This window comes from Meleagris gallopavo, chromosome 2, assembly GCF_905368555.1.
Source record: "Meleagris gallopavo chromosome 2, MGAL_WU_HG_1.1, whole genome shotgun sequence".
NCBI lineage: Eukaryota > Metazoa > Chordata > Aves > Galliformes > Phasianidae > Meleagris > Meleagris gallopavo.
Window position 1 is genome coordinate 29403361 of NC_139405.1, and position 26145 is coordinate 29429505.

General features: G+C 46.2%; 1 protein-coding gene across 3 annotated transcripts in view; it reads left to right on the plus strand.

Annotated features, from left to right (window-relative positions):
* Nucleotides 1–26145, plus strand: part of MDGA1 (MAM domain containing glycosylphosphatidylinositol anchor 1) — a 135209-nt gene that overhangs the window by 84108 nt on the left and 24956 nt on the right. For all 3 annotated transcript variants that reach the window (XM_085219436.1, XM_085219437.1, XM_085219438.1), the window contains 3 exons: nt 2229–2380; nt 18518–18695; nt 19661–19684. In XM_085219436.1, coding sequence (XP_085075562.1) covers nt 2229–2380; nt 18518–18695; nt 19661–19684 — 354 coding nt within the window. The remainder of the gene's footprint in view (nt 1–2228; nt 2381–18517; nt 18696–19660; nt 19685–26145) is intronic.

Sequence of the window (26145 nt, forward strand, 5' to 3'; positions counted from 1 at the left end):
CAATGAGCTGTCCACCATGGCAAGCTCTGTTCTTAGCAACTTTGGGAATACTTCCAGGATCTGAATATTGCTGGAAAAATAAGTCGTACATAATGCCATCCTGTGTGCCAGGTCATGCCCCATGTGAAAAGATCCCCTTAACAGAAAGCAGTGGTCATCTCTACAGAGCCCTTGCCTGGAAAGCTGCAAGCATTTGTTTTTCTGCATCTCTCTTCTCCTTCCGAGGCATTGATAGCCAATGCTGGCTTTTCAGCTCCAGACATCTCTGCCTGGGCAGCTGCAAATCAATTGTACCTTCTGAACCTGTGAAGTAACCAGAAAAATAACTCAGTGGCTAGGCTACAGTACTTGGGCTCAGGACTGCTGGAGTTTTAATTCACATCTGCTACAACCTTCCTCTGTAAGCAGGAGGAACAGCATTGTTTCTTTTTGATTCTGTTTCTTTCTTGTGAAAGATGAACCGTAAACCTTCCTAGCTAATGGGCAGGCAGTGACTCACCTGTGACCATGAGGTGTTCTGGTACTGGGAGCAGAATACATACCATGCCCAAGATAGAAAGATCTGTGTTGTGGGATTAGTTTCTTCTGTGCATGAGAGATTAGCTTTTCTGTGATATTTTGGAAGGATGGTGAAACATCCAATTTCACATCCAGACCCTCCCCATACCACTCATCACCTGCTCCCCACCATCTACCAGCACAAAAAAGCCCTGAAAGACTGAGTGAATAACCTTTACCTCTTTCTGTCAGCTGGAGGAGAAAGGCAAACTTTCTGTCAATGGTAAAAGTTGCCAGAAAGGAAGTTCCAAAAGTATCCTGATGTGCTTCCTTTCTATTAAAAAGATTTTTTTTAGCTTCTATTTCTATTTTAGAGTCAATTAATAAGGAATTAATATCATGCAAGATTATGATTATAATCAGTTCTGATTTTATTTCTGAATCCATTATGAAGCCTGACTTCCACAGTCAATACAAGTTGAATAAGCAGCAATTAGTCTCCGAGGTGGTTCTGAACTTCTTGCTTGTGCAAAAATTCAAGTCAATAAAAATAATAAGGAAAAAAAGACTTGGAAATACACATCAATATTATCCATCTGAGTTCATAAAAAATAAAATGCTGAATCCTTTTGAGCCTAATTATAACCATAATGAATGGCGGGGTCCAAGATTCAAGTGGCAAGGTGCAGCACATTACTTAGGAAGATAGTAATGGGGCTTCTCTGCTCTCCTGCACCCCTCCCTGCCCATGTGTGTGCAGGCCTGGATTAGACCTGGACTGGAGATAAGCATGCCCTGTGTCTACCAGCCATCGAGTTACTGGTTCAGGCCAGCAGTGGCTGGTGAAACCTTTGTTCACTGAACCATCCAATTTCTCCCCATCCCTGGAGGCATTAAAGGCCAGGTTGGACTGGGCTCTGGGTACCCTGACCTAATAGTTGGCAATCCTGTTCAAGGCAAGGAGCTTGAAGATCTTTAAAGTCCCTTCCAACATAAGCCATGCTACGATTCTATTATTCTCTGTAGTACATCTTTTCTTCTGTGTTTCTTTTCCTCCTGCTTCCTTCTGGTTTTTTAGAGATGTGGGTTTAGAAAACTCTGTCCCTGCAAAAGCTCTTGCTGTTTTTACCCTGGCTGAGGTCAACATCCCCTTTGCTGCAGAGTTGACAGCCGTACTACAAAGAGGCTGGAGCACTGTGTTTTCAAGGCAGGGGAGATGCAGAAGGAACACGGTCTCCTTTTGAGTGCCATGGTCCCCTGTGTGATAAATAGCACTTTTCCTATGACCTACTGGCCAAATGATCTTTCCTCGGGGATTGTTAGCAGGAGATTCTGTAAAGCTGCAGATGAAACAGAAGAAATGCCAGTTTAAAGTTACCTCAACCTAAGCTACAAAAAGCAAGACAGAAAAGATTAGAGCTGGTTCCAGCTGGAGAACCGAAGCTGTTTCCACCTTTTCTGGTGTCAGTCATGCCCCACTGGTGCTGCAGGTCCGTGAACCCTCCCAGTAGGTTAGGCTGTGAAAGCAGAAGCAGTCCACAGAAAAAAGATGCCATGAACTGTTTAACATGTCAGTGCAACAACAGCTGGAATATTGAAGGAATCTCTCATGCCAAAGGCAGATGATAAGTTGGGTGAGAAGAGTTCTTTCACTCACCAGATATTTTTGTAATTTATATTCCCCTTCCATCCCACTCTTTACTTTCCTCCTTTTTGTTTTTTTTCTTCAGCAAAAGCTTACAGCCCAGAGTTTTACTATGACACTCCAAACCCCACCCTGAGCCAGAAGCAATCCAAGAATTACTCTTACATCTTGCAGTGGACACAGAAGGAACCTGATGCTGTGGATCCTATCCTCAAGTATCGCCTGGAAGTCAGGCAGGTAAGGTCTGCACCCCTAGTTCATGCTTTTGAGGAAAGGACCTTGGGGGCAGTTACATCAGTGTCTCCCTGATAATTAAGAGCTGTAGTTGGTCTTGTGCCTTCCCAGCTGAATCGGTGACATGGGCTGAGTACACAGCTCAGTGTTCATTAAGTTAGGTGCTGGGTACAGTTGGGAGCTTTCAGAGCATTGCTGCCTCCCATCAGAATGCTAGTGCTCAGTATTCCGAAGGGAGGTTAATATGAACAAAAGTCCACAGTCATTAGTAGATTTTAGAGATTTCATAGGCCAAAGATTCAAGTAAGTAGGCTTCTACCCTCAACACTCATGTGAAATAAAGGGAATAAGCTGAAGAGCTCTCTAGGCAGGAACTGCAGGAAAGTCAGTGTCTGTGTTGCAAAAGGGCTTTCATACTGTCACAGTAATGAAGCTATTGGGACTACATAAACTCTGCAGGGAAAGAGAAGTGTGTTTCAAGGCTTGCTGAATCTGAAGAGAAATCACACCAGAGTATGGAAATCGGGCTGAGAGGAGAAGTGAGGAAAAGCTGAAGGTTGCACTGGTTGGAGAAGGACAAGGAAAAGTCTGATATTTTTAAAGAGCACATTAACCAGTAAGGATTGCCAGATAATTTCATCCAAGCTCAGCAAAGTGCCTGCATTCAGCACATTTTAAAAATGGGGATGCTTAAAATTGGTACTTCTTGCCACTCAGTGGCTCAGTGGTAGCTTGGAAGCAAATGTGTTTTGTAAGGAGAAGTTTGTTTACTGCAGATAGGAAATAAAATAATTTAAACGATCCAAGTTTCTCTCTCCTCTAGTTCTGCACAGTAGGCTTCAGTTTTATGTCTCCGTTTGCTTGTGAGCTCTCTGGGGTGGGACAGCCTTTGTTTGTTCCTCATGCAGCGCAGAACGCATTGTCAGTGCTTAATAATAATACAAGACACAGGGGAGCCTCTAATAATGAAAGCAGTTTGTCACAGTACCCCTTCCCTGTTAGCCAAGTTTTGCTATTACCAGCATTGCAACTCCACAAAACTAATTTGTGATTTTTATCTTTCTCCCATGATGTTTTTTTTTTTTTCCGTTTGCACAGTGCCTAAAAGTAATCTTGGTTCTTGTCTTCGTTGTGCTTCTAGCAAAAGGATTTAAGTGAAAGAAAAGCCACATTTCTGCTTTAAGTTCTGATGTAAAGGAAACTGAGTGCCTGTGAAAGCCTAACCTTCTGTTTTTTTCCATATCCCATTGGTTACTGCTGCTAATGTTTCTTGTGCAGCATCACTACATAGTATTGACTGGTAAGAGGTGTGTTTGGTGGAGTCATTGTACCATGACCCTGTTGTATCCCAATGTGATATATGATCAGGCTCTTAGAAATCTCTACAGGTCCCATCTTGGTGGCCCAAGTCTGAATAACAAATGACAGAGCAAGGAGGCAGCAGGGGAGCACTGTTCCCATTCTGTTGAGCACAAGGAGGAAAGTCTGGAAAGGATCCTACCATATTGCCTGGCCCTCCTCCTGCAAAGCCACTTGCATCACATGGTGAGGTCTCCACATCTCCATGTGCTGAGGTTTCACTGAGCTCTCTGCTGTGCTGCTGTCTCTCTGGTGTTTTCCTTGTGACATCTCCATTGGGCTTATAGTACTCTTGTGGGTCCTTCTGCTCTTCCCCTCTTTCTCCTGCACCGTACCCCTCTTCCATGTCCTGCAGTCTTTGCTCCTTCATCACGTTCTTCCCCATACCGGGGTGTGTGAACTGAGCTTTGTGTCCTGCTGATCAATTGTCAAACTGCAGAACATGGTGACGTTAATGAATATAACTGTAAAAAGCTCAAAAGCTTAAAAGTGTTGGTGTATGAAGAGCTCTTAAGAAAGGGGATTTGTCTGACTGAATGAGGAGCCACTGGTTGCCTGGGTACCCTCCTCAGAGGATGCACTAGCTTCCAGACTTTAGTTAAGGTGGCATAAAAGTTCTCCTAGAGAGCTGATGTTGAAGTGGGATATTCTCCTCAAATTAAAAAAAAAAAAACAACAGGCCTTACATGCGTCCAGTCATGACTGATTTACTGCCAGCATCAAACAGATGAGAGCTTACCCCGCCAGCCAACCCACCTCTTTGAGCCCTGGGAGCTCTACAGCCTCCACAGCCAAATGCTCTTCAGCATTGTAGGGACAAATGTGAGTGGGACAGCATGCCACCTCAGTGCCTGCTGGATGGTGAGAGGCTGTCTGGGAGAGTTCTTAGCTTTTGTTTAGGTGGAGTCCAAAGGGCAACCAGCTGGAATGCCTGCTGAGTTGTAACATGCTTTGCTGGTTTTCCTCTTGCTCTCCCCAGTTTGCTTGAAGAGCTCTTAGCATATGTAATGTGAAGATCCCTAAGTAGAAAGATGCTTTTCAAAGCACCTGGGAACCCTTGAATCCAATTTACTTGCTGCAGCTGCTGAAAATGGGGCTGGGTGAGGGTAAAAGTGCTGCTTATTAATTGGCTGGTGCTATGGCTCTTCTAGCTCTCCCTCTTCGATGGCTTCCAAGGGTGGTTGGGCATTCCTGCAGGGATTCCAAGCAGCCTGGGGGAATTTGTTTTCCTAAGCAATGCATGGGCTCCCAGCAAGACAAGCAGGTGCATTTCCATAGAAGCTGATTGTTCCCAGCCCTGCAGCAGAGGCTGAATAGCACAGCAGACGTACCAGTTCCAGTAGAATAAGAATTAACCTTAAATTAAAACCCAATAAACAGCCTGACAGCTTGGAGCCACTGACCCAGGCAAAGCACATATACTAGCATTGTAGAGCAAATTTCTTGTAAAGCCTTTGTCTTTGCAAACAGGCTGTTACTTCCTGCAGCGTGTCAGCCAGGTGGGCTAGGCAGCGGCATTGCATTGAGTACTAATTCAGTGGGGAGCTTCACGGATGTCTATTTGAAGATTTGGGAGGCTTTCCCTTTCTTGCTCCAAGGCGGCTGACCTAAATGCCAACCGCCTTACCTCACTGTAGCCAATGATCTTAATGAGTTTGCAGCCCTAGGTCATTTGGTTCTGGGCAGATCCAGCAGGCTTTGGGGTGTTCATTTGGTCAGCTTTTTTCTTCTGTGTGCTCTCGCAGCATAGAAAGGCACTGAGGCACTGTGCTCCAACTAAAAATGTTTTTCACTGCTTGGGGATTCAAAGCAGCCTCCCCAAGCCAGATCTTTGCTTAAAAAATAAAAAGCCTTTTAAGTTGCTTATTTCTCTCTGTGTATTTTATCCCCTCCCAGTGCTCTGCTCTAACATTAAAGAGAAATGAGAAGCCATCTAATATTGCAAGCAGGTCGCATCCTGGAGGAAAGATCTGAGCTGGGCTGGTGGTTACGGTTGCAGAGGATAGTGGCAGAATTACTGTGCACGTAATGAATTGGAACCCATCTGTGACCTGAGGCTGCAGGAGAAAGAGGAAGGAGAAGGTATTGGTGCAGAAGGGGAGCGTAATCTTTGTTGTACCTCTCAAGGAGACTCGAGGCTGCCATTGCCTCTGTGCCTTCTGGTACGTGGACTCAGGCAGAGCAGGCCCAGCTTCACGCCTTCTTGCCTTGCCCTCGGCAGAGCAAACCCAGCCCCTCCTGACAGACAGGGCCCCATAATTTGCACCAGGCCAAGCCCCAGACCCATTTGCTAAATTAGCTCACTGAGTTGTCATTTCAGATTAATTCCTGTCAGGGAGACTGTCTTTAATGAGAGTGGCCCTGTGCGATGCCTGAGTAATTGTGCGGCCTCTCTTTGTTTGTACTTTCATCCCCCCCATGTTGGATAAACATCCCCTGCTGTCTACAAACCTCATCTGGGCTGCAGAGCCGGCTGCCACTCGCCTCATCAGCCAGCCAGAGCAGCGTTAATGAGAGCCGTGGCCATGGGGAGCCGGCTCACCGTGCGGGGAGGTGGCAGATAACAGAGCTGTTTGGACACACAGAGGACAGGGACTTTAGCAGGGATTTAGTGATTGTGATTAGAGCAGAAGGATAACTCCGCTGGCCATCGCAACCCAGTGGGAGAGTTTTTACACCAAGGCCCACAGTCTGTGGATCCATATCGCTTCCTTTCTGCTTCTGAGTTATTCATTTGCTCTACTCTTGAGAGGAGAGCACACAGAGCTGCACACCGCTCCAGGGCCACATAGAGTGGGACAGGGCATCCTCACACTTCTTCCTCATGCACCAAGCAGGGATGGTGTGACTTAGAATGGAGAAGTGAGTTATATGCCTGGCCGTATTCTCCTACATGAATCTCTAAATCAGAATAGTTAGCTCACACCGCTGTCTTGCCCTGTTCATGAACCACCACAGCTTGATGAACATGTGTGCATGACCCTTGGCACATGCAGAACCCAACCTAACAAACCTAGATGCATCTTCCAGTGCCTGCAAGCAACACTGTGATCTTATAAACCACTAGTGTGTCCAGCTAGGGTAGAACAAGCTTCCAGACCAAGGTCATCCTCCCAGTCTTGTGTTCACAAGAACACAAGAACATCCATGTGGGGCGAACCAAGAGGCTGTCTCTTCCCATCTTCAGCCATATCCAGTGCCTGGAGAAAAATACAACACGTAGAGAATTGCTTTATCTGCATTATAAGCCCCAAGTCAGGAAAGATTCTGAACATGGCAAATGACACTCCTTGCGGCAGCCCAGCCCTGTGCTGTGGGAGGGGAATGAAAACCCTTATCTTCTGCTGATGCAGCCATGGCTTCAGGTGAAGCTGCTTGAGAGACAGAGCAGTCAGCACCTCAGGGAGTTGCCTGAGGGCTACAAAAGAAGGAAACTCTGCGTAAGGCAGGCAGGGGTGACCGAACTCATTTTACAAACAAATGGGCTAGCGTTTTGCCAGCTCCCAGGGATTGCACGCTGTCTGGGCAATGCTGCCATCACCATGGTAACTACAGAAGATGGGGCTGCAGATAGGCCTGTGCCCATAGTCTGCATCCCGAGGCCTGCTGTGCCCTATGCTCCCACGCTCTTCATGGCCTATCTGCGTGTCCCCCCCCCCCTAGTGCTAAGGGGGAGTTTTCAGCTGGGGGACACAATCAGAGGTGATGCAGTGAGGTTTCAGGACAGCTGAGCTAAATAGCTCCTCAGGAGGTCCTTGTGATTCCTTTTCATTCTAGAAGATGAGAAGATTAAATGATGGAACTGTGGTTTGTAAACTGGGAAGGGTCCCATACTGCTCTGCATAAATTGTGACCCGTGCAGCACTCACCTGGTGTTACCTGGAGGATGAGAAGGCCTCGCAGTGCATGGACAGGGGCACAGATAGGTAACATGGAAAAGGGACATGTCAGCCCTTTTTATTTCCTCCTCCCTGCTACAGCATGACGGTCTCAGCTTGAGGGAGAGGAGTGTGGCTTCCCCTGACGCAGCAGATGGTGCCGCTGGCTGCTTGTGATATGCTGCATGGATCAAAAGACTTGTGGGGTAGGACACAGAGCACATCCGTTTTCTGTTAATCATGTCATTTGATATGGGTTGTGCTGGTCCCATCTCACTGGTGTTAGGACCGTGAACTGCAATGACTTGGCCTTGCAGTGTTTGCGCAGGACTGAATTTCAAAGCAGATCTTATGTTGTGGGATGGCTTATAAGTCATGCCTGCTGGAAAGCTTCTGTAGTCCTCTTTTCTTTTTTGCCTGCCCTGGCTGCTAGTTTGATGTCTGATCACAGGCTGCTGTCATATGGGACAAAGTCAAATCAGCACAATTCCACCTACCTGCTGAGCTGTCCTCTGTAGCAGGAGGAGGCTCAAACTCTCCTCTCTCCCCAACTGATGCAGGGTTTTTTAGATTTTTGTTCAGACGGGAGGAATAGGCAGATTGCATGTGTGCTCTCATGTCAGTTGCCTTCAGTTATGCTAGTGGCGTGCGTGATGCTGTGCAGAACTCAGCCCTGAGGGGAGTGGAAAAGGATACAGAACGAGTGTGTCTGGGAGGTGTGTTTAGCAGATGGATCAAACAGCCATCAGGATGCAAAGCCAGGGAAAGCAAGGGGAGGGAGAGGTGATGCTGCCTTTACAGGCTGTGAGAGGGAGAGGTTTGGGACGTGTGGTGGGATTGAGTGGCAGCCACATGCTGGTGAAAGTTGATCAATAGCGTTTGATGGACAAGCTCTGCTTGAAGCTTAATTAGATTGTTGGGGAGGGCTTAGGGGATAAAGCAGTAACTGTACCACAGGCATCTGGGACCAGAGAGGGCAGGAGGGAGCACAGCAGAAGCAGGATCCTGCTTCTGCTGTGCTCCCTCCTGCCTGAAAATGGGACTAAGCATCTATCCCTGCAGCCATAGCAGGTTGAGCCAACTCTCTTTCTGTCCCCAGCAATACACCATGGGGGGATAGTTTGTCCACGAGACCAGCTACTAAGGCAAGGTCCTCTCTAACTGTGCTGCAGAGAAGGTTGCAGACCAGATGGATGTTTGGTGGGGGTGGGAACTGAAGAGCTTTTTCCTGATTTTTTGTATATATTCTTTATTGACGAAGTCAGTGACAGTAGAGTTTCCACTCAATGCAAATGAAGCATGTTTCCTCCTGACCCTTGCTCGCTGCAGGTGGAGGAGTCCGCCGGCCGTGAGTGTTGTTAGTTTTTCAGCCAAAGATCTGAGTGGTTCTTGCAGGGTGTAACTAGCACAAATGGGTCAGGCGAGTTCAGTGGAATTGCCCAGAGCAGTGGGATGAGGTTTCCCTTAGGTCTGCCTAATATCTTATAGTTCTGTTATTGAGACGTCCCTTAGCCTACAGGATCTTAGCAAACGATGCCTAACTAATGAATTAGCCTGACTAACTCTGTCTTATTGCATTCACACATTCCTCCTCACTATGGTTCATGGTTTTCTTGAGCTGTTTATCCTTGGTCCAGATATCAGTTGCAATCAGTTAATTGAGAAAATTAGCAATATGAGGAGTGGCAGGTTAATCATGCTTCAGACTCTTGCTACCATTTCTCTTCTCTGGTTATCCCAAGTAAAGTAACCTGCCCCAAACAGGGTAGCTGAAGGCTTTACATGGCTCACCCTTCAGAAGGATGAGATTACACCTTAACATTCAATTTTCATAAACACTGCTCTTAATGCAATTCAGGCATTTGACTGCGATAGAGAGAAAGCAGGATATTATTTAGCTTCCCTTGTAGAAGGGAATAATTATAAACAGTTTTCGCACTCTTAGCTGAGCTTGGAATAGTCACAGTGCCCGAGAAAAGCAGTACAAATAGTCTTGCTAGAAAGGCTCATATGCTCTTAAAACACATCCAGTAAGAAAACCTCATCTATCTCTAGCTCCTAACACCACTGTTCAGTGCTCATTCAGAGTAAGGAGAATGTGAGAGAAGAGATAATCACATTCCCCCAACCAATATACCCCTCATATCAGCCCTGCAGGCTTGAGATGTTGTTTTCACACCCTTGTGCTTGTTCGTATCCAGCAGGCTGTTGGCTTGTGTTTTACAAAGCTGAGCTGAGGATGAAAAATGCTTGCCAGGTCTCAAAGATAAAAGTGAGTTCTTTATGTGCATCTCTCATCCACACTTCTCCAGTGGCTTCAAGGGGTACATGTCAGTTATTGAGTCTTTCTGAGATTCCATATCGATGGGCTGTGATGTAGCGTCCTGCCTTTTACTCTGCTCATCTGTTGTTTTCAGTAGTCAGATCCAAGATCCTGCTACAGCTTTTGGAGTGAGTCTTTTCTTTGTTAATCTTCTTCCCTTTCCATTCTCCTCTCTCTATTTTCCTTTTCATTCTTTTATTTCTGTTTCCTTTTTTGGTTTTGTTTCCCTTGCTCTTGCTTTCAGAACATGTTGAAAGTGTATGAAGGAGGAAGGATTTAGAAGGAAGACATAGTCTCTCCTGTAGCTGGTGACAAACGAGCAGGAGTAGGCTCTAGGAAGATGTTTTGACTGTTTTATAAAGGAATGAAGCTTATGCAGCCTTGCTGCCAGCACAGGCAGCATGGAGAAACAGGAAGGATTTTACGGCTCTCCCTGTATATGCTGTGCTGTCTGTTCCTTCTTTATTAGAAGTAGGACTGCAAGTGCGGTGGGTTCAAAGATGGCCCTTAGACTCTTGGGTGATACTTGCCTGTATATCTTTGCTACACGTACCAGACTGGAAAGTCCAAAGACCCACACAAACCAAGGAATTCCAGTGAGCCCCATCCTTTATCAACTGTTGTTTTTAAGGGTAAAGATGCCCTAACTGCATACTCTGCCAGAGTCTAAAAGGAGCCTGAGGAAAGGGGCCTAGGAGGTGACAATTTCTGTTGGTGGCACAGTCTCATTTACTAAGTTTCAATCATATTATAGACAGAATGATTCAGAGCTCAAGCAAACTGAAGCTGGAAAATTTGGGCTGTGCAGAGCTGGACTGCATTTTCTTCTAGAGCCAGAATGATGCAGGATGGTGCACTGACACATACGTTGGTCTTGCTGAAGGTTGGATCTGGTGCAAGGAGATGGGAAGAGGCACCTAAACTCACTGAGGTTAGGAAGGGTATAAAGTTGGATCCAGAGAGGTTCTGAGTAGTGCCAGTTTTTATATGTGCATTCAAAATTCATGGGAATTGTTGCTCTGGGAAGGAGGAAGCAGTATGAGGAATGTTGTCCTTTACTGATTTTATGCCCATCATGCAGACAAAGAGGTGATTCCAAGCTCTGCATTGCATAGACGAGTGCAGGTAGGATCTTGCAGCAGCAGTGTAGAGCTCTCATTTCAGGATTGAAGGTATGGCTGTGAAGACAGTAGGACAGAAATAAGCATAGCTAGACATACATATAACCCATCTAACTCAGTACAAAACCACAGTGATACCAACAGACTCCTCACACAGACTGGGAAGTACGTGGCTCTCCCTTCTTTCCCACCCATCACCAAATTCAGGTGGTGTTTTACTCCTTTCTTTCTCTACTGCTGGGTGCTTCCTCCTCAGGACGTGCAGCATTGCAGTACCCCACTAAGCCATGGCTCATGAAGTTGCCAGTCATGCTGTGCCTCAGTTAAGGCTTTTGCTTGACTGTCTCCCTGACAGAGTGAAGATTAGATCTGTTCTAAGACCAGGGAACATATGCTAATAAAATACATATTGCTTTCTGATCAACCCCTAATGAAAGACATTATTGAAGAGTGTGGAACAAGCACTTACAGTAATTCATGACAGCACCAATTTGGCTTCTCTAGGAAGCTGTAAACTGCTGCTCTCGGTACCTAATGAGGATGGGCAGCTGATTGCATGTGTGTGAGAGAGAGAGGCGCTCTCCTGGCTCTAGCTGTCCTCTGTAGCTACTGAAGGTCACAGTTGTTTCTCTCTTTAGAGATGGGGATGTCTCGTCCTGAAAAGGGAGCCTCCTGCTATGGACAATTGAAGAGGAAAACCTTCCAGGACTCCTCATTTAGACTGAATAATGGATGTGCTTTGACCGCTCATGCTTGCTTAACCTCACGATCTGAACAAGTGTGTTTGATTGATGAACAACGCAGGCATGAATTTCAGTTTGCTGGTTTGCTGGTCTGGCAGATGACAATTTTATGTTTCTGATGTGATTATTTGCTCTGAAAACCCCTAATAAGCAATGGTCATCAAACAAGGAAAAGGAAATGAATCCACATAGTGCTTTAATTGATGTCATTAATGTTTGACATTATTTCCATTCAAGGTGGTGGTAAAGTATAAACCCAGGAACATGTTGCAATCCAATCTGACAAGCACAGGAAGTTTGATGAGAAATTATAGAGAAATGTCCCAACTACTGTCTGTCTTCATATCCAAAGCAAATTTCTCTGCTACCCAAAACTTACCCAAATGGCTTTTGCAGATAGCAGCTACTGCTGAATGGGAAGGCACCTTTATCAAGGCTGACAACTTGTGATCAGATCAGAATCCCCTCTCAGGAGGGTTCTTCTCAGAAAGAGTAATGAGACAGTGGCACAGGCTGTCCAGGGAGGTGGTGCAGTCACCATCCCTGGAGGTGTTCAAGAGCCATGTGCATGTGGCACTGAGGGACATGATCAGTGGGCATGGTGGGGGTGAGCTGGTGGTTGGATGAGATGTTCTTAGAGGTATTTCCAACATTAAGATTCTGTGGGTGTGCTGCTGAATTGAGAAGACAACGCCATCACAGTGAAGAATTGGGATACTGTAAAGAAGATCCCAAGGACTGGAAACTGCTTCAGTGGGTCAAGTAGGATGAAATGCAGCAGTACTAATGAAAGGTCGTGAGTACGCAGAGTGCTGACAGAGGAATCTCTGTCAAGCTCCTACAAGCTAGGAGCTCTTAAGAGGGAAATGACAGGACTGGAGGCATGATGTGGGTGAAAAAGTGGACTGCAAGGAGCTGCTGGTAAGAGGTAGGTGTGAGAAAGGGCAAATGTACTCTTAAGTGAAGCCTGAAGTACTTCCAGGGAAGGTGGAGAGGACCTGCTGCATCCTGTATGCCAACTCCAGCAAGTGAGATCATGCAGGAAAGGATTATGAAATAAATAGGGAAAGTGATAGTGTGTTACATGAGGAGGCACAGAATGCTCAGCTTGCTTAGCCTATCAAAGCAGAGGCTGAAGGGGATGTGATTGCTGTCTATAAAAACAATGGGGGGTCAAGCAGCAGGGAGGGAAAAGTTAAAGGATAATACTAGCATGAGATCAAGTGGGTGCAAGCTGCTTGTGAATGAATTCAGGCTGGAAATGAGAACATTAGGGTGGTTAGGTTCCAGAACAGCTGTCCAGTGGGAGGAGTAGGCCAAATGGGAATGACTTTTAAGATGGGATATGATGCATTCATAAAACAAATGAGCAGAAATAGCCCCTGCGGTGTCAAGGGACTGGGCTCTGTGAGGCAAAGCTGTACCTCCCCTGCTTTGTCCCTGGAGGCAGTTGTGCTGTCTCTGTTCTAAATTCCTGGTAGATAGCAGGTTGTTTCCAGTGTGCAGAGGGGTTTTATGCCTGTCCCAAAATACAGAGAGCAAGAGTCAAATCTGTGGTGTCCAAGTGTGACATCAAAGAAAAACCCATCTTCCTCTGTTCTGTCCTGTGGACCCAAGGTGACATAAAGGACCAGAATCTCAGACCACTGCTGTGTACAAGAAAGAGGATGGGGAGAAGTGGGAGAGAAGGGTCATTGGAAAATACTGCAGCTTCACATGTTTAGGAGATGTTCTTAAAATACCATATCCTCACCTTTCTCTTGCCTCTCTTTCTGAGCATTTTTTCATTTTTTCCAAAGAATTTGCTATCATCTTATTTTCAGTCATCTTCTGGACTCATTCTCCAGCAGCAGCCAGTGGAGGATTAAATGTCTAAGAAACCTCAGCAAAGCCACAAGTAGTATAAACAGCTCAATCCTGGCACCAGGAGAAATCAGTGGAAGCCCTGGGGGCTAGGGGGGCAACTGTGCTTGGTGCCTACTGTAATGGCAAAGTGATTTGCATTGCAGAGCCTCACATTCAAGAATTTGCCACTGGTGCCATAACAAATCTCAGTACTTTCCAGTCCCAAGGACTGGGTGTTTGGGTACATCTTTCCTGGATGTTACCAGTTTAAGGCTACAGGTGCTGCCAGTCTCTTCATGTTGAGGGTGAGATTGTTCCTGTTGAGGTCCTGGTCCCTTCAAGCAAGAACCCCTTTGGAATGGGGTAGCTCTATCTTAGCTGCATTTAGATTGGTTTCATTCATGGCAGTCTTAGCCACAGGGGAAATTCAACATGAGATGATGCTTGCAGCCCCCTAGGACAGTGCTATATATTGTGCTCAAAACTCCTGGCAAACAGTCTGAATTGATAAAAATGGAAAGTTCTTTCACATTCTGAGCAGTATTACCTGTCAGAGGAAAAGTGCCCTTCTGCTGCTGTCACCTTCACCTGACCACTGGACCATGCTAAACTGGGACGTGTCTATGCCAGAAGATAAACTGGGTGGCTTGGCTGCAATTGGAGTGAGGCAGAGTGAAAAAGGGAGAGAAAGAGCAAGTGCATGTAGAAGGAATTTTTAGAGAAGATGCTGGAGAGCAGAGCTAATGCTTGGTGCTGAGCAGAGTTGTTGTTGTTGAAGTGGGACAAATAAGGGGAGAAAGCAGCAGGAGTGAATAGCAATGCTGGGAAGCAGGATGCCCATCAAGTGGTTCCTTTGCTCTGACCAGCTTGCTGGACAATCTGTGGGGCTTTAATATAAATTTTTCTAGCTGGTGTTTGCACTGATTCCCAAGGCTCAGTACTGAAACAGGTTTTCATTCTGATTTCACTTTCTCCCTTAAGCATGTAGCTGTGCAGTGTGCAGCTGGTTGTGAGAGCACATGCATGGCTGCTCAGGTCACGCTGAGTCCCAGCACACACAGGTTATCGTGGTCCTTTGAATCCCTGGTGCGGGTTGCTGTGCAGCACTGCAACAGTAAATATTGACAGATGTGTTTGTTAATAGGCTTTGGCTTGATTATATCTGATAGCTGATACACACCTGCTTTCAACATAATTCAGCCTGCAAACAACGTCCTTTTCACTTCTAGCACACAAAAAGCTTGGACATGTTGGTGTCATACATTGGTCCCTTTTGTGGAGACAGCATCCCAGCTGGGAACAAAACGTGGTGAGAGGTAGTGTGGCTCTTCTCTCTGAGGCTGTGTCTTCCTGGGCCACAAGCCAGCTGAGGCTGCTCACACTGGCACAAGCACTCTGCGTGGACCACAAACCAGATTACACAATAAGGTGCAGGACTGGGTGGACAAGACCTGCCAACAGGGTGTGATGGTGAGGAATGAGAAAGGGCAGACACAGTTTGTAGTGCTGGGAGACTTCATGGTTCTCTCTCTTGGTCACTAATATTGCTTACAAGTGACAGAGGAAAGGGACAGCTTGCCTACTGTGCATGTGGATATATATACATCCCACCTGGGGTGTTTTTGTCCTTTGTAAAGTGCTTCTAGAAAAACTATTCTGCAAGAGTATTCCCACCTCTGCATCCTGTGTGATATCCACAGCCATCTGGTAGAAATAGTGTGAGTTTGTTTGTTTGTTTCTATTCCCATTCCCTCCCTCTCATTATTTGAAATGGAAGGAGGTGAAGGCAGAATGAGACTGCGCATTGCTCTGTGCTCTTGTTCTGGGCCCATTAGCAGCATCCTGAGCCTGGTGATAAATGAGTTCGGTGCCTGAGATTCTCGACGGAGGCTTCAGCATCTTGAATAAGGTGGCCAGTGTTTCACTGTCCTCTGTGCCTGCCTCTGCTTTAGGAACTGCACCGCAGCAGTATTACACTGGAGGACCATGCTAGCATGATCAGAAGGAAGGAGAAGGCTGAAGAGGAGGTAGAGGGGAGAAGGTACTGGGGTAGCATAAGAGAAGAGCATACAGGCAGCAGCAGGAGACTGGAGCAAAGGATTAAAAACGAGTTCCTGCTGTACTGATGCGTGCAGCTCTGCACAAAGCTGCTGCTGGCAGCCGGGAAGGCAAAGGATGCTTGGGGAGAGGGAGGCGGAGCCAGACGTTGGCTCTAATTTCGCTGTCTGCTGGACCCGTACTCATGACTGCAAGCCCACAGCAGCTGTGCACTCACAGGGTGAGCAGCTGGCTGGAGCCAGGCCTTGTTCTCCCTTGCACTGATGTCACACCTTCTAAACTGTGCTGAACTCCAGTCTGTTCTCTCTCTCCCTCAGCCTTCAGAAAACTTTCTACCTATGCTGCACGAGGAAGTACGTCCACGGCACTCGCTGTGCCTTGTCCATTGCCTAGTGATAGAAGTTCCACTTAGAAGCAGGACATCGTGATCCATGGGGACATGGGTGCTGTTATTCTTTTCTGATTTATAGACAAACTGAGATAGCATCCAAGTATTTATTTGGTTAAGCCGACATGCCCCTGCGGATAGACTTGACTGGCGCATCAGGAGTTTTGCAGTCTGGACTGGAGGCTGATTTATTGTCCTGGCTTAGATGATGTGGAAGAATACGTAATTTCACGTTATTCCCAGAGGCTTTAGATACCCAAATTCCACACAGCTCCCAGATGAGGTGGAATTTGCAATGTCTGAACCTCACCTACAGGCTTCCCTTCGATTTTCCATTTTGTTTCTCTTCTAAAGGTTATGTCTAGACAAGGGAAATGGCTCCTGACCCCCTCCTGTTTGCTGGCTACCTTCCCATTGCCCAGGCTCTGAGGCAGCCTGTAAGGAGGAGCTGCCACCAGCCCCCTGTCAAGCTCTATTTCCCAAAAAGCCCCATGCCAGAGGCCATGCCACTCCCAGTCTCCTGCCTATGGCTTGTGCCTCCTCCTCTCATTCGCAGTAAATGATGGTCTGGTGCTAATGATCCCAGGTGAGATCACTGCCACCAGGATCTGGTTCCACTCTTGGCATAACAGTTGTGCTGCAGGCTGGCAGATGGAAGGGCTGAGCAGCAGGCATGCCAGTTGGACCTGCACCCAACTTGCATGCATGCATGCAGACAGAGTGTTGTTTATGTGTATGGAATCTGACAGCAGCCCAGTGCCAACTTCATGCTTGATTCCCAGAAGTACTGCCTTGGTTCTGCCCATTGAGGCTGTTCCCTGGGAGGTACAGGGATAGGGGAAGGCACTGGAGCCTTCCAGTCCTCTGACCCCTCTTACCTGGGGAGGAGGAGGGTGCCAGTTCCTCAAGCAAGTTGTAGCCTGATCTGCTTAAGGTAGGTACAAAGCTTGTTGTTGGCTGTGAAAACAACATGCAGCTGCTGCTCTGTGGGGGACTCTGCACAGTACCACAGCGGGGTCTGGTCCAGCCCTGCCCTTTGCGTGGGAGCTCCGTGCAACATGTGGGTAGGTTGGCTCAGTTGAGGAGATGGGTCCTGGCCGTGCTGGAAGAGAATGGGGCTCTGGCACTGGGAGCTCTCTAGAGGCAGCCATTGCTTCTCAACTGGAGCTTAGAGTCATGCATGTTAGGGTAGGTGGGGATCGGAGGGATTGCATGTGCTTGCATTGCTCAGGTGCTCTGCCTGTATCCCTCCCGTGCCCCGCCTTGCTGCTGGCCTCTGCTCCTGCCTTACCCTCACTCTGTGCTCTTGCCCCACAATCTCCACACTGATGGATTTGCTGAAAACTTTCCTCCCTGCATCCCTCTTTCAGTCCTCTTACTGCAGAATTCGTGATGATCACTGAGCCCAGCTATCAGGAGAATTTTCTTTGCAATGAAACTTGTCAGCCTAGAGAATGTTATCAAGGGGAGGTTAGTGTCTGGGACAGTGAATGTGAGGCCATAGAAAGCTCTGCCGAAGGCCTTATTGCCAGGACCAGCATCCCCAATAACATATCAGGACCAAACCTTGCCACAGGGATCCAGGCATTGCACAGCAATAGAGATTGTATCTTTACTGTATAATCCTTGTTCTTGTCCTTCCCCTGCCAAGCAAGCATGACTGTGGCAGGGAAGTTTCACTGACACATAATTCATCATTTTTAGTGGTGGTGATTTTGACAACGATATTTTTCCAGTCGTTTTCTTGAAGCTTCCTTGCTGCCTTAGTGTATGAAACTCTGTTCAGCTTGTATGGTTCAGGTAGTATAGTTCGCATCTTCAGTGGGATTTAGGGAAAGAGGGAGCCTGTGGGTGACTGCAGAGGATCACTGACTTAAGCAAGACACCTTACCCTGGTCTGAAGCGGTAGTAATGGCTAGGTTTGAAGGGCAGATCCCATGGAAGGGTGCTGAGGAAGCATGGCAAGTAAGTAAGTTCCAGCAAGGCAACAGTTGAAATGCCACAGGATATAGACAGCAGATGAATTAATTTTGCAGCAGTGATTGTGAACTCAAGGGGATCTTGGCAAAATGCCATGCTGCAATGAGCACAGGACCTTGGTGCACTGATGCAGGTCAATCAGGTTTATTTCTCCCATCTTGGAGCCACTGGTCTCAACATGGAATTGCTCCAGGTCTATATTTCAAGTCGTCCCCCTAATCAGGAGGACCTGAAAGCTTTTTTTCAGTGAAAGCTCAGGCTCCTGATCACTGTTCTGTGCCAGAGAAGGGAATTTTTAGCCAGTTCTACATGACGTTCTCACTGACAAAGCAGGCATATTTGCCTATATAGGATAGGAAAAAGCAAGGTGTTAGATAGTGAATAGGATCTCTCTGGTTTCTAATTCCAGGATTTTCATGACACTGTGGATTCTCTTTTCATGCAGCTGGCTCAGCGAAACATCATCCAAACCTTCATTCCTGTACAGAAAATGGAGAAGGGCCTGTTGCTGGAGCACATCCTGCCCAACCTGAAGGTGCCTCAGAGCTACGAAGTTCGCTTGACACCTATCACCAGCTTTGGGGCTGGCGATATGGCTGCTCGCATCATCCGGTACATGGAACGTAGGTGTCTCCTTCTCTGTCCTGGCTATGAGTCCGAGTTGCTAGCTATGTGTCAGGCCAATGGATTTTGGGCATGTGTAGACAGTGTCTCCTGCAAACCTTGGGTGTATCTCTCAGCTGCGTAGAGTTTTGATGGCATGGTAAGGTCACATTTGGCCATTTTTTGGCTGCTACCATCAGTGCAGAGCATTACACAGAGACCTACTAGGGTCAGTCTCAACTCATTCTTTACCCAGCAACTCCAACACACTCTCCTCTCTGTGGGAGCCCAAAACCCCAAATGCTACCTGTGGCTCAGTGACATATTTCAGAGAACAGCCAGTGAATTCTGTATATTATCCATGTGCCCATAAAAGCAAGAGGATTTCAAGGAATTTCATTGTTTCCAGAGCTGAATGCACAGTTCGTTTCCCAACTAGCCACAATAAACCTGTAGCTCTGCCCAATACCCTGAATCCCAGATCATCCTATTGACAGACATTGACCATGCTTCTTTTTCCAGCATCCAGCCAGCTCCCAGCTCATCCATTCTCACAACCTTATGATTCCTTCACTCCCATCAGGAGTCTGAACCCTGTATAAAGTACAGAGCTCCTTCCACCTGTGTTTGCATGATCTCACATAACTTTCTTGACCTGGAAAATGACACTGATGCCCCTCATAGATATCAAGCTGTATCTCCCAGTGACTGCTTTCAAAAAGAAACTGCTCAGAAAGCCCAAAGGGATTCCCTGTGCAGTTCCACGATCACCCATTATTAAGATCTGTTGCTGTTCGGATCAGTGAGTCAGCAGCTTGTTCTATCACCAAGGCAAACACTGAGCAGTGCTGTTTTGCAGGGATGAGATTTGTACAACTCTGACCTTTCTTGATGTGCTTGTTTTATTTTCAGACTTTGATTATGATTTGTGATTTGGCGGAGCGCTAGCTGTTCTGATGTGTTGTTTTTCTATTTCCTTTTCCAGCAATCAACTATCCCAGCCCAACAGGTAAGCAACAAGACCTTTCTATTTATGTTTTGATCGTAATGCTTATTAGTCAAGTGCTCCAGGAGATCAGGCAAACTGGAAAACAGCACTAACTTAACAAAATATTTTCCCCCAAAGAGCTTGTGATTGCATAGACTATTAATAATTTCATTAAGTAATGCCATTTTTTGTACCTTGAGTTATCACCAGGAGATATATGCTAGAGATGTGCCTCCCACTTACACCTGATATCTCTGTGACTGAGTAGGTTGTGATACTGAACCCACCTTCCCTCTACTATTAGCAATTTGCATCTACTAAGCAGATTATTAAAAGTTCTCCAAAATATCTCTATTTAAGGAATGTATAACCCCCCATATTCTTCCTGACACTTCTAAAGGCTGGTGTGGAGCAGTCTCTAGCTCAGATCTGGTTCCGCTTACAAATTCCATGAGCACAGTTCCTTTCTTCTTCCCCTCTGGTGTCATCACTATTTTGCTTTCTCATTTATCTTCCAGTCATTCCTCCTAATGTCTAGATGTAGACCCATCTTTTCTGAGCACTCAGAGTTCCTCTTGATTTTGAGATCACAATACACAGCATCCCACAATGATGTTCTTAGTCAAGAACATGATAATGTCCATAAAAAAGGATTTCTAGCACGCTAATCTCCAAGTTATGAAACAAAATCCCTTTGCTTCAGTTGTTGGATATGAGCCCAGGCAAAGCTCTTGGGCAGAGATGGGCAAACTGCTTGCTAGTGATCCACAGAGAGCAGGCTGGTTCCATGTAGTTGTTTCTTTTTTCCTGTTTTCAACTGCTAAGTAAAAATCAAAAAAACTGAAACACCATTCAGTCTTCTTAGGTAGCACTCTGCATGTGGGCAGGCAAGTGTTACTGCTGCACTGCAGGATACCAGTGGGAAGGAGAAGCCAGGTCTGGGCAACAAGCAGGAACTGGAGCACAGGGTTATCTTGTTAAGGCAGCCATCAAGCATTCATTTGTGCAGATTCACACTCCGAGGATGATTAGGTTTATCGCGTTTTATCTGGTAACAGGAGTTTATCAGAGAGGCAGCAGGATTTTGTATCTTTGACTCCTGATTCCTTTTTCTTTCCTCTTCCCCACTTCTTGATCCTCTTTAAACATTCTCCAAAAAGAACCCACTGGTCCATTGGGCTGATTTCACCAGGAAACAATGAACATATTGCCAGGGACCCACTCCAGGATGCATCCCTCCCTTGCTGGAGGAGGTGAGCATTCTGGCTCACAGGGAAAAATGATAAAATCTGGCCTTTTGCCACTTGCTTTTACACCACATGTATCTCTAGTAATGACAGGGCAACTTCAGTCTTAATTGTGGCAGTCTCCTCAGAGTCTTTATAAGCTGAGCCTTCAGATTGCTCACCTGGGATTGCTTTGGCAGCTTGACTGAGACCAGAATGAAATTTGCCTACATCAGAGAACTCGGCCATGCCTGTATTTTCGTGCAGTACACCCAGCACTTGAGTTCTCCTTGTTATGATTCATCCAGACTGTGCTGAAAATTGGAACCGCTGAGCCAGCCATCAGGGTCCTGCCTCTGAGTTCACGCTTTGAGATTGACTGCCTTATAACTTCAGCCACCACTCTTGCTTTCAGAGATCTCCCTTCCTTTCAGGCCTGCTGCCATTGCAAATATGAGCCTTTTGCAAACATGAGCCCAAAGCCTCATAGCTCTGTCTCTGGGCCACAACTTGCTTCCAAGCCTCTCAGTTCAGCAGCATTGAAATCCCTACTCCTACCTCTTTTTACCCCCACTTCCCTTGCTACCACCACCTCCAGAAAAAAGTGTTGTGATTGCAAAGGTATCTTCACGCTAGGCTGCCCAGCCAAATTCTGGGAGCAAACATTGAGAGCTCTCAAGTGAAAGGCAAAGATTGGATGATTAATGCCTCTGGCAGCCTGATCCAAGGGCATGCACAATGGTGATTAATTTACAAACTCTGAGAGTCACTTAATACAATTATTTCTTCATGCATTTTCTCTCCCAGCCTAATAAGATGTTAATGACATTGGGGCAGGCATGCATGTGCTATGGTTACTGAGCCAGGTGCTGAGATTATAAGGTGAAAGGAAACTGAAAGCACAGGGAGTGAACAAAAGATATTGAATATTTCACATATTTAGAAATTAGCAGTAAGACTGACTCTTAAATATCAGTTAATCTTATTCTAGAAACCAGAATTTATCTTAAAAGGCTCTCTTTGAGTAGTATTGATTCTAAGGTAATATTTTAAATATCTCCTAGAACAACTGATCATCTTAATGTTATGATTAAACTCCAGGGGAATCTGTTCTGTACTTCTTACTTTTACTCTGTGATTTCATTTGGATATGAAGTTCACTTTCCAACCCAAACCCTGCAGTGTTACTCCCAAAACTTTTCCATCTTATTTGCAGTGTATGGTTTGGTTTCCCTGGTTCTAGCAGATGTAGCCTTGCAACCTCAATGATAAGAGAATTAAAAAACATATGAGATTGCTATTTTTTTCCTCACTTGTGCAATGTGTTTTGCCTGTCCAGAGCAGGAACATTATTCCTTATGTATCCGCAATCTGGCTGTGATGGAGCTAAAATGTTTTTGGATGGTGGACATGTACAGCGGTTGGTGATCAGCTGCAGGTTGTTGTAGATTAACTTTGCTCATTGCTCACCATCCAGTGCTTGTGTGTCCTGTCTCTCTTAATGCCTCATAGCACAGAGGGATCTGAACTTGCTAACTCAGCATGAACATGTGGGAACGGGATGTGATTCCAGTGTTTAGAATTGGATTCCTCAAATCTGTGCCCATCCCTCAGGCATGTGTGTAATGCAGATCTTAAAGCAGGTGACTGCCACTAATTCCTCATGACAGGATGGAAAATGTGATTGGGCCATATTATCCCAGTATCATAGATGGGGATATTAGAACAGATGGTGCTCCAATATGACCCAGCCAGTTTAGTGCATTGTAAAGCTTTCTTCCATTAGAAATGTAGAAATGTAGGTTAGAAATGTAGAAATGCTTTAGAAACTTATGGAAAAATTTGTTACTTGTTTCTCAAATCCCAGAGTACTTTGAGGTCACAATCCAGTTTGCATTTTCTTCATCTTCTAGGTGAGGAAAGTGATCTCTAGTGATGGGCTGTGGGTCACACTGCGGGTCTGTAACAAAGCTGAGGCTTGGATCGTGGTCCCCTGTGCTCCAAGCCAGTTTCAGCTGTCACAGCACAGCTAAATGACGAAGGCAATTTTATTTGAATGTGCTTCCATCTGCTATTCACCCGTAGTCTGCAGCTAGGATCATTTTATTATTTTTTGTATGCATTCATTTGGCAGCTAGAATTTCAAGGCCAGGGATTGCTTACCCCTAAGGACTTGAAATGAAAACCTCCATTATGTTTCTTGAGGAGGTGAAGCAACAAGAAATGCTAATAGGCATGGCTGAGGGTCTCACCTCTGGGAATGCAGGGAGGTGTCTATAACCAGGAGCAAACATCTCTGCACTTTGAGCTGCTGCCACTGCAAAGCCTGCCAAGGAAATCTGTTTGGTGAAGACAGCACTAACTCCAGCCTTTGAGGAACCAGCTCCCCTGCTACTTCCACCTCGCCTCTTAACAATCCAGAGAACAACTTCTGTGTTCAATATTTAAAGCCACTGTTGAATTTTTAATCAGGTAGGTTCCTTTGCTCCATAGTGCGGAGCCAGGATCCCTGGCAGATGGTGTGATTCTGAAAGAAGGTTTGCTTCACACAGCCGAGGTCAGCAGTCAGATCATTGCTGTGGCCTCTGAGACGCAGTGGGTCACTTAAAGGTTTGCTTAGCAGCTGGATCAGATGCAGGTTTCTCTCAGTCAGCCTGATGATAATCACCCAGAGGTGACATGCTGGCTGTTTCCCAATGCTCTGAATATACCTGAGTTATTGTGGGCACCTCCACTTCCAGCTCAGAGGAGCAGCAGAGCTTCTGCCTTCCTGTGGTTTGCTTTAAACCAAGCAACCAGCAGTCAGAACGCTAGGGTTCTGCTTCCATCTTTGACACTGCCTGCTGTGACCTTAGATGTGTCTGACTGTATTTTAGTGCATCTGTTTCATCGTGTGTAATGCAGGAGACGTATAAAGTGCTGATGCTTCATGGAGATATTATAAAGCCTTGTTCATTAGTTGTCACAAAGTGCCTTGAGATCCCAAGCTAGGCAGAAACAGCGTGCTGTAGATTGCTCTCGCATGGCAAGTGGTGTTACATGTAAGCCTGGTCCTGTCATGCCGTGCCCAGGAGCCTCCTCCATTTTGTGCTCTCTGCTAGGAGCTCTGTCTTCTGGAATTGGCTGCATCTGAGTGAGAGGTGAAGACAGAGGCATGGCCCTTTTCTGGCATGCAAAGAGCTGAGAGTCTGCAGCACCTCATGCCTTGCGCTCTAGCAGTAAGAGCAGCCCCTTCCTACCAACTTAAAGCTCTCAGGTCCTGTTCCTTAGGGTGTGATGGACTTCACATGCAGCAGTTGTCAGCCACCAGGGCTGGGCCTCAGCTGTAAGACAGGAATACTGTCCTCTTGTCTTTCATGGATCCCTGTATTCCTCTATCTCTGCACTGACCTTCTCTCTGGTCTCCACCTGAGCTTGGGCTTTCTCCTCAGCCTCCTTCTTTGGTTTCTGTGCCGTTTTCTAAAGATTTGCTCCCTTTCAGTCAGTTGCCTGGCAGGCCTCTGTGCTACAATTTTCAGCTCTGTTTTCTGTCTGATATTCCCAATTAAGGGAATTTTGTGTTGGGGAAAAATGCTAGCTTTCTCCTCCAAAGATCCACAGGCACAATAGGATCAGAGATGCAAATCCTTCCTGTCCTGATTGTTCCCTATGATTGCAAAAGGATCTTGTGCTGGGCTGGCGGACTCTCTAGTCGATGTCATTGCCCAGCCTCAGACTCTACAGGTGTCTGCCCTGTCTGCTCCTGCCACCTCCTCCACTTCCCTGTGCCCAGCACTGCACTGTATAGCAGTGGCTAATTTGGATTAGGATGCTAATTAGAAATGAGCGGATTGAACGGAAAGCACTTAGCCAGGGTTAATCAGCAGTTAAGTGGCCAGCCCAGTCAAGCTCCCTATGGCTGTGCTCAGCTCACAGAAGCAGTGTTTCCTGCTGAGCTAAAAGAAAAGCCAGCTGCCCTTCACCACAAACCAAACCCTTGGCTTGCAGCATAGTGTCCAGCCATTCTGTGGGCCATGGAGGAGGCTACATTCTTTCTCCTGACTGCTTTGGTGTAAGAACCACACAAGAAGGGAGAATAACAGCACAGAGCCCCCATGTCCCTGCTGCATGGGGCTGCAGGCTCTTGGTGTCTGTGTGACAGACAATAGTTTCCTTTCCCAAATGGGAGGAGGTGATGCAGGCTGTAGCTGGAAGATAGGTGCAGCATCTCAGAGACAAAATGCTGTTCGTTTATCATAGAATCTTTAAGGTTGGAGAAGACCCACCCCCACCATTCCCACTGACCATGTCCCTCAGTGCCACATCCACATGGTTTTTGAACACCTCCAGGGGTGGTGACTGCACCACCTCCCTGGGGAGCCTGTGCCACTGCCTCACCACTCTTTTGAATAAGAAATTTTTCCTAATATCCAACTTTAACCTCCCATGGCACAATGCAGAAGCCAGGCAATAGGCGTTCAGGGTGCTCCTCATCTGTCTATGATAGCAGGAACTGTGGTGGGGGGTAAACCACAAATAACTGAGTTCAGCGTGCCATGGATGAGTTTCTAACACATTCCAAAACCTGAGCAAGAATATGTTTTTCTTTTCTGTGTGTTCTTTCATGAATTCAATTACTTTATTGTTCAGTTTCATAGCATACCCCCCTGGCTCTAATGTAAAGGCAGAAGGTAAAGAGATCTGCTTGCTGTGTCTGCACTACTCGAGAGCTCTGAGATCCCACTCTCATCTCATTCTCCAGCTCTGATTTCATCCCTGGGATCTTTTGAAAAAACAAAGTAATTTTCATAGCCAATCCTGGACTTCTTTTTTCTTTCTTTTCTATCCATTCTTTCTCTTCTTTTCCAACTGTATCAGCAGTGAAAGGCTTTGGTTTTGAGGCTCAGAAACTAGCTTTCACCACAAAGGTTCAACAGAAGACCATCTTAATTCTGGTCAAGTTTGATTTGCTCCATTCTCTGCAGGTCCATATTGGGTGGTGTCTATATGCAAGATTTTTCACCCATCTCATATTGCTGGAGGCTGTGACTGTAGCGTAAGCAAGCTCTTTTGCACATGTAGTTGATGCTACATGAAAATCCTTTGCCAGTGTAATGTATTTTGTTAGGAGAACCCACATAAGCTGCAATAGCAGATATACCTCTGAGCTGGTATAAATTGAATATGCTCTAGCTAAATGACACATTTATAGCACTGCACTGACCTCTTCTCCACAGGTGATTTTTTCATGTGTGCTATAGTTTAATATGTAGACCA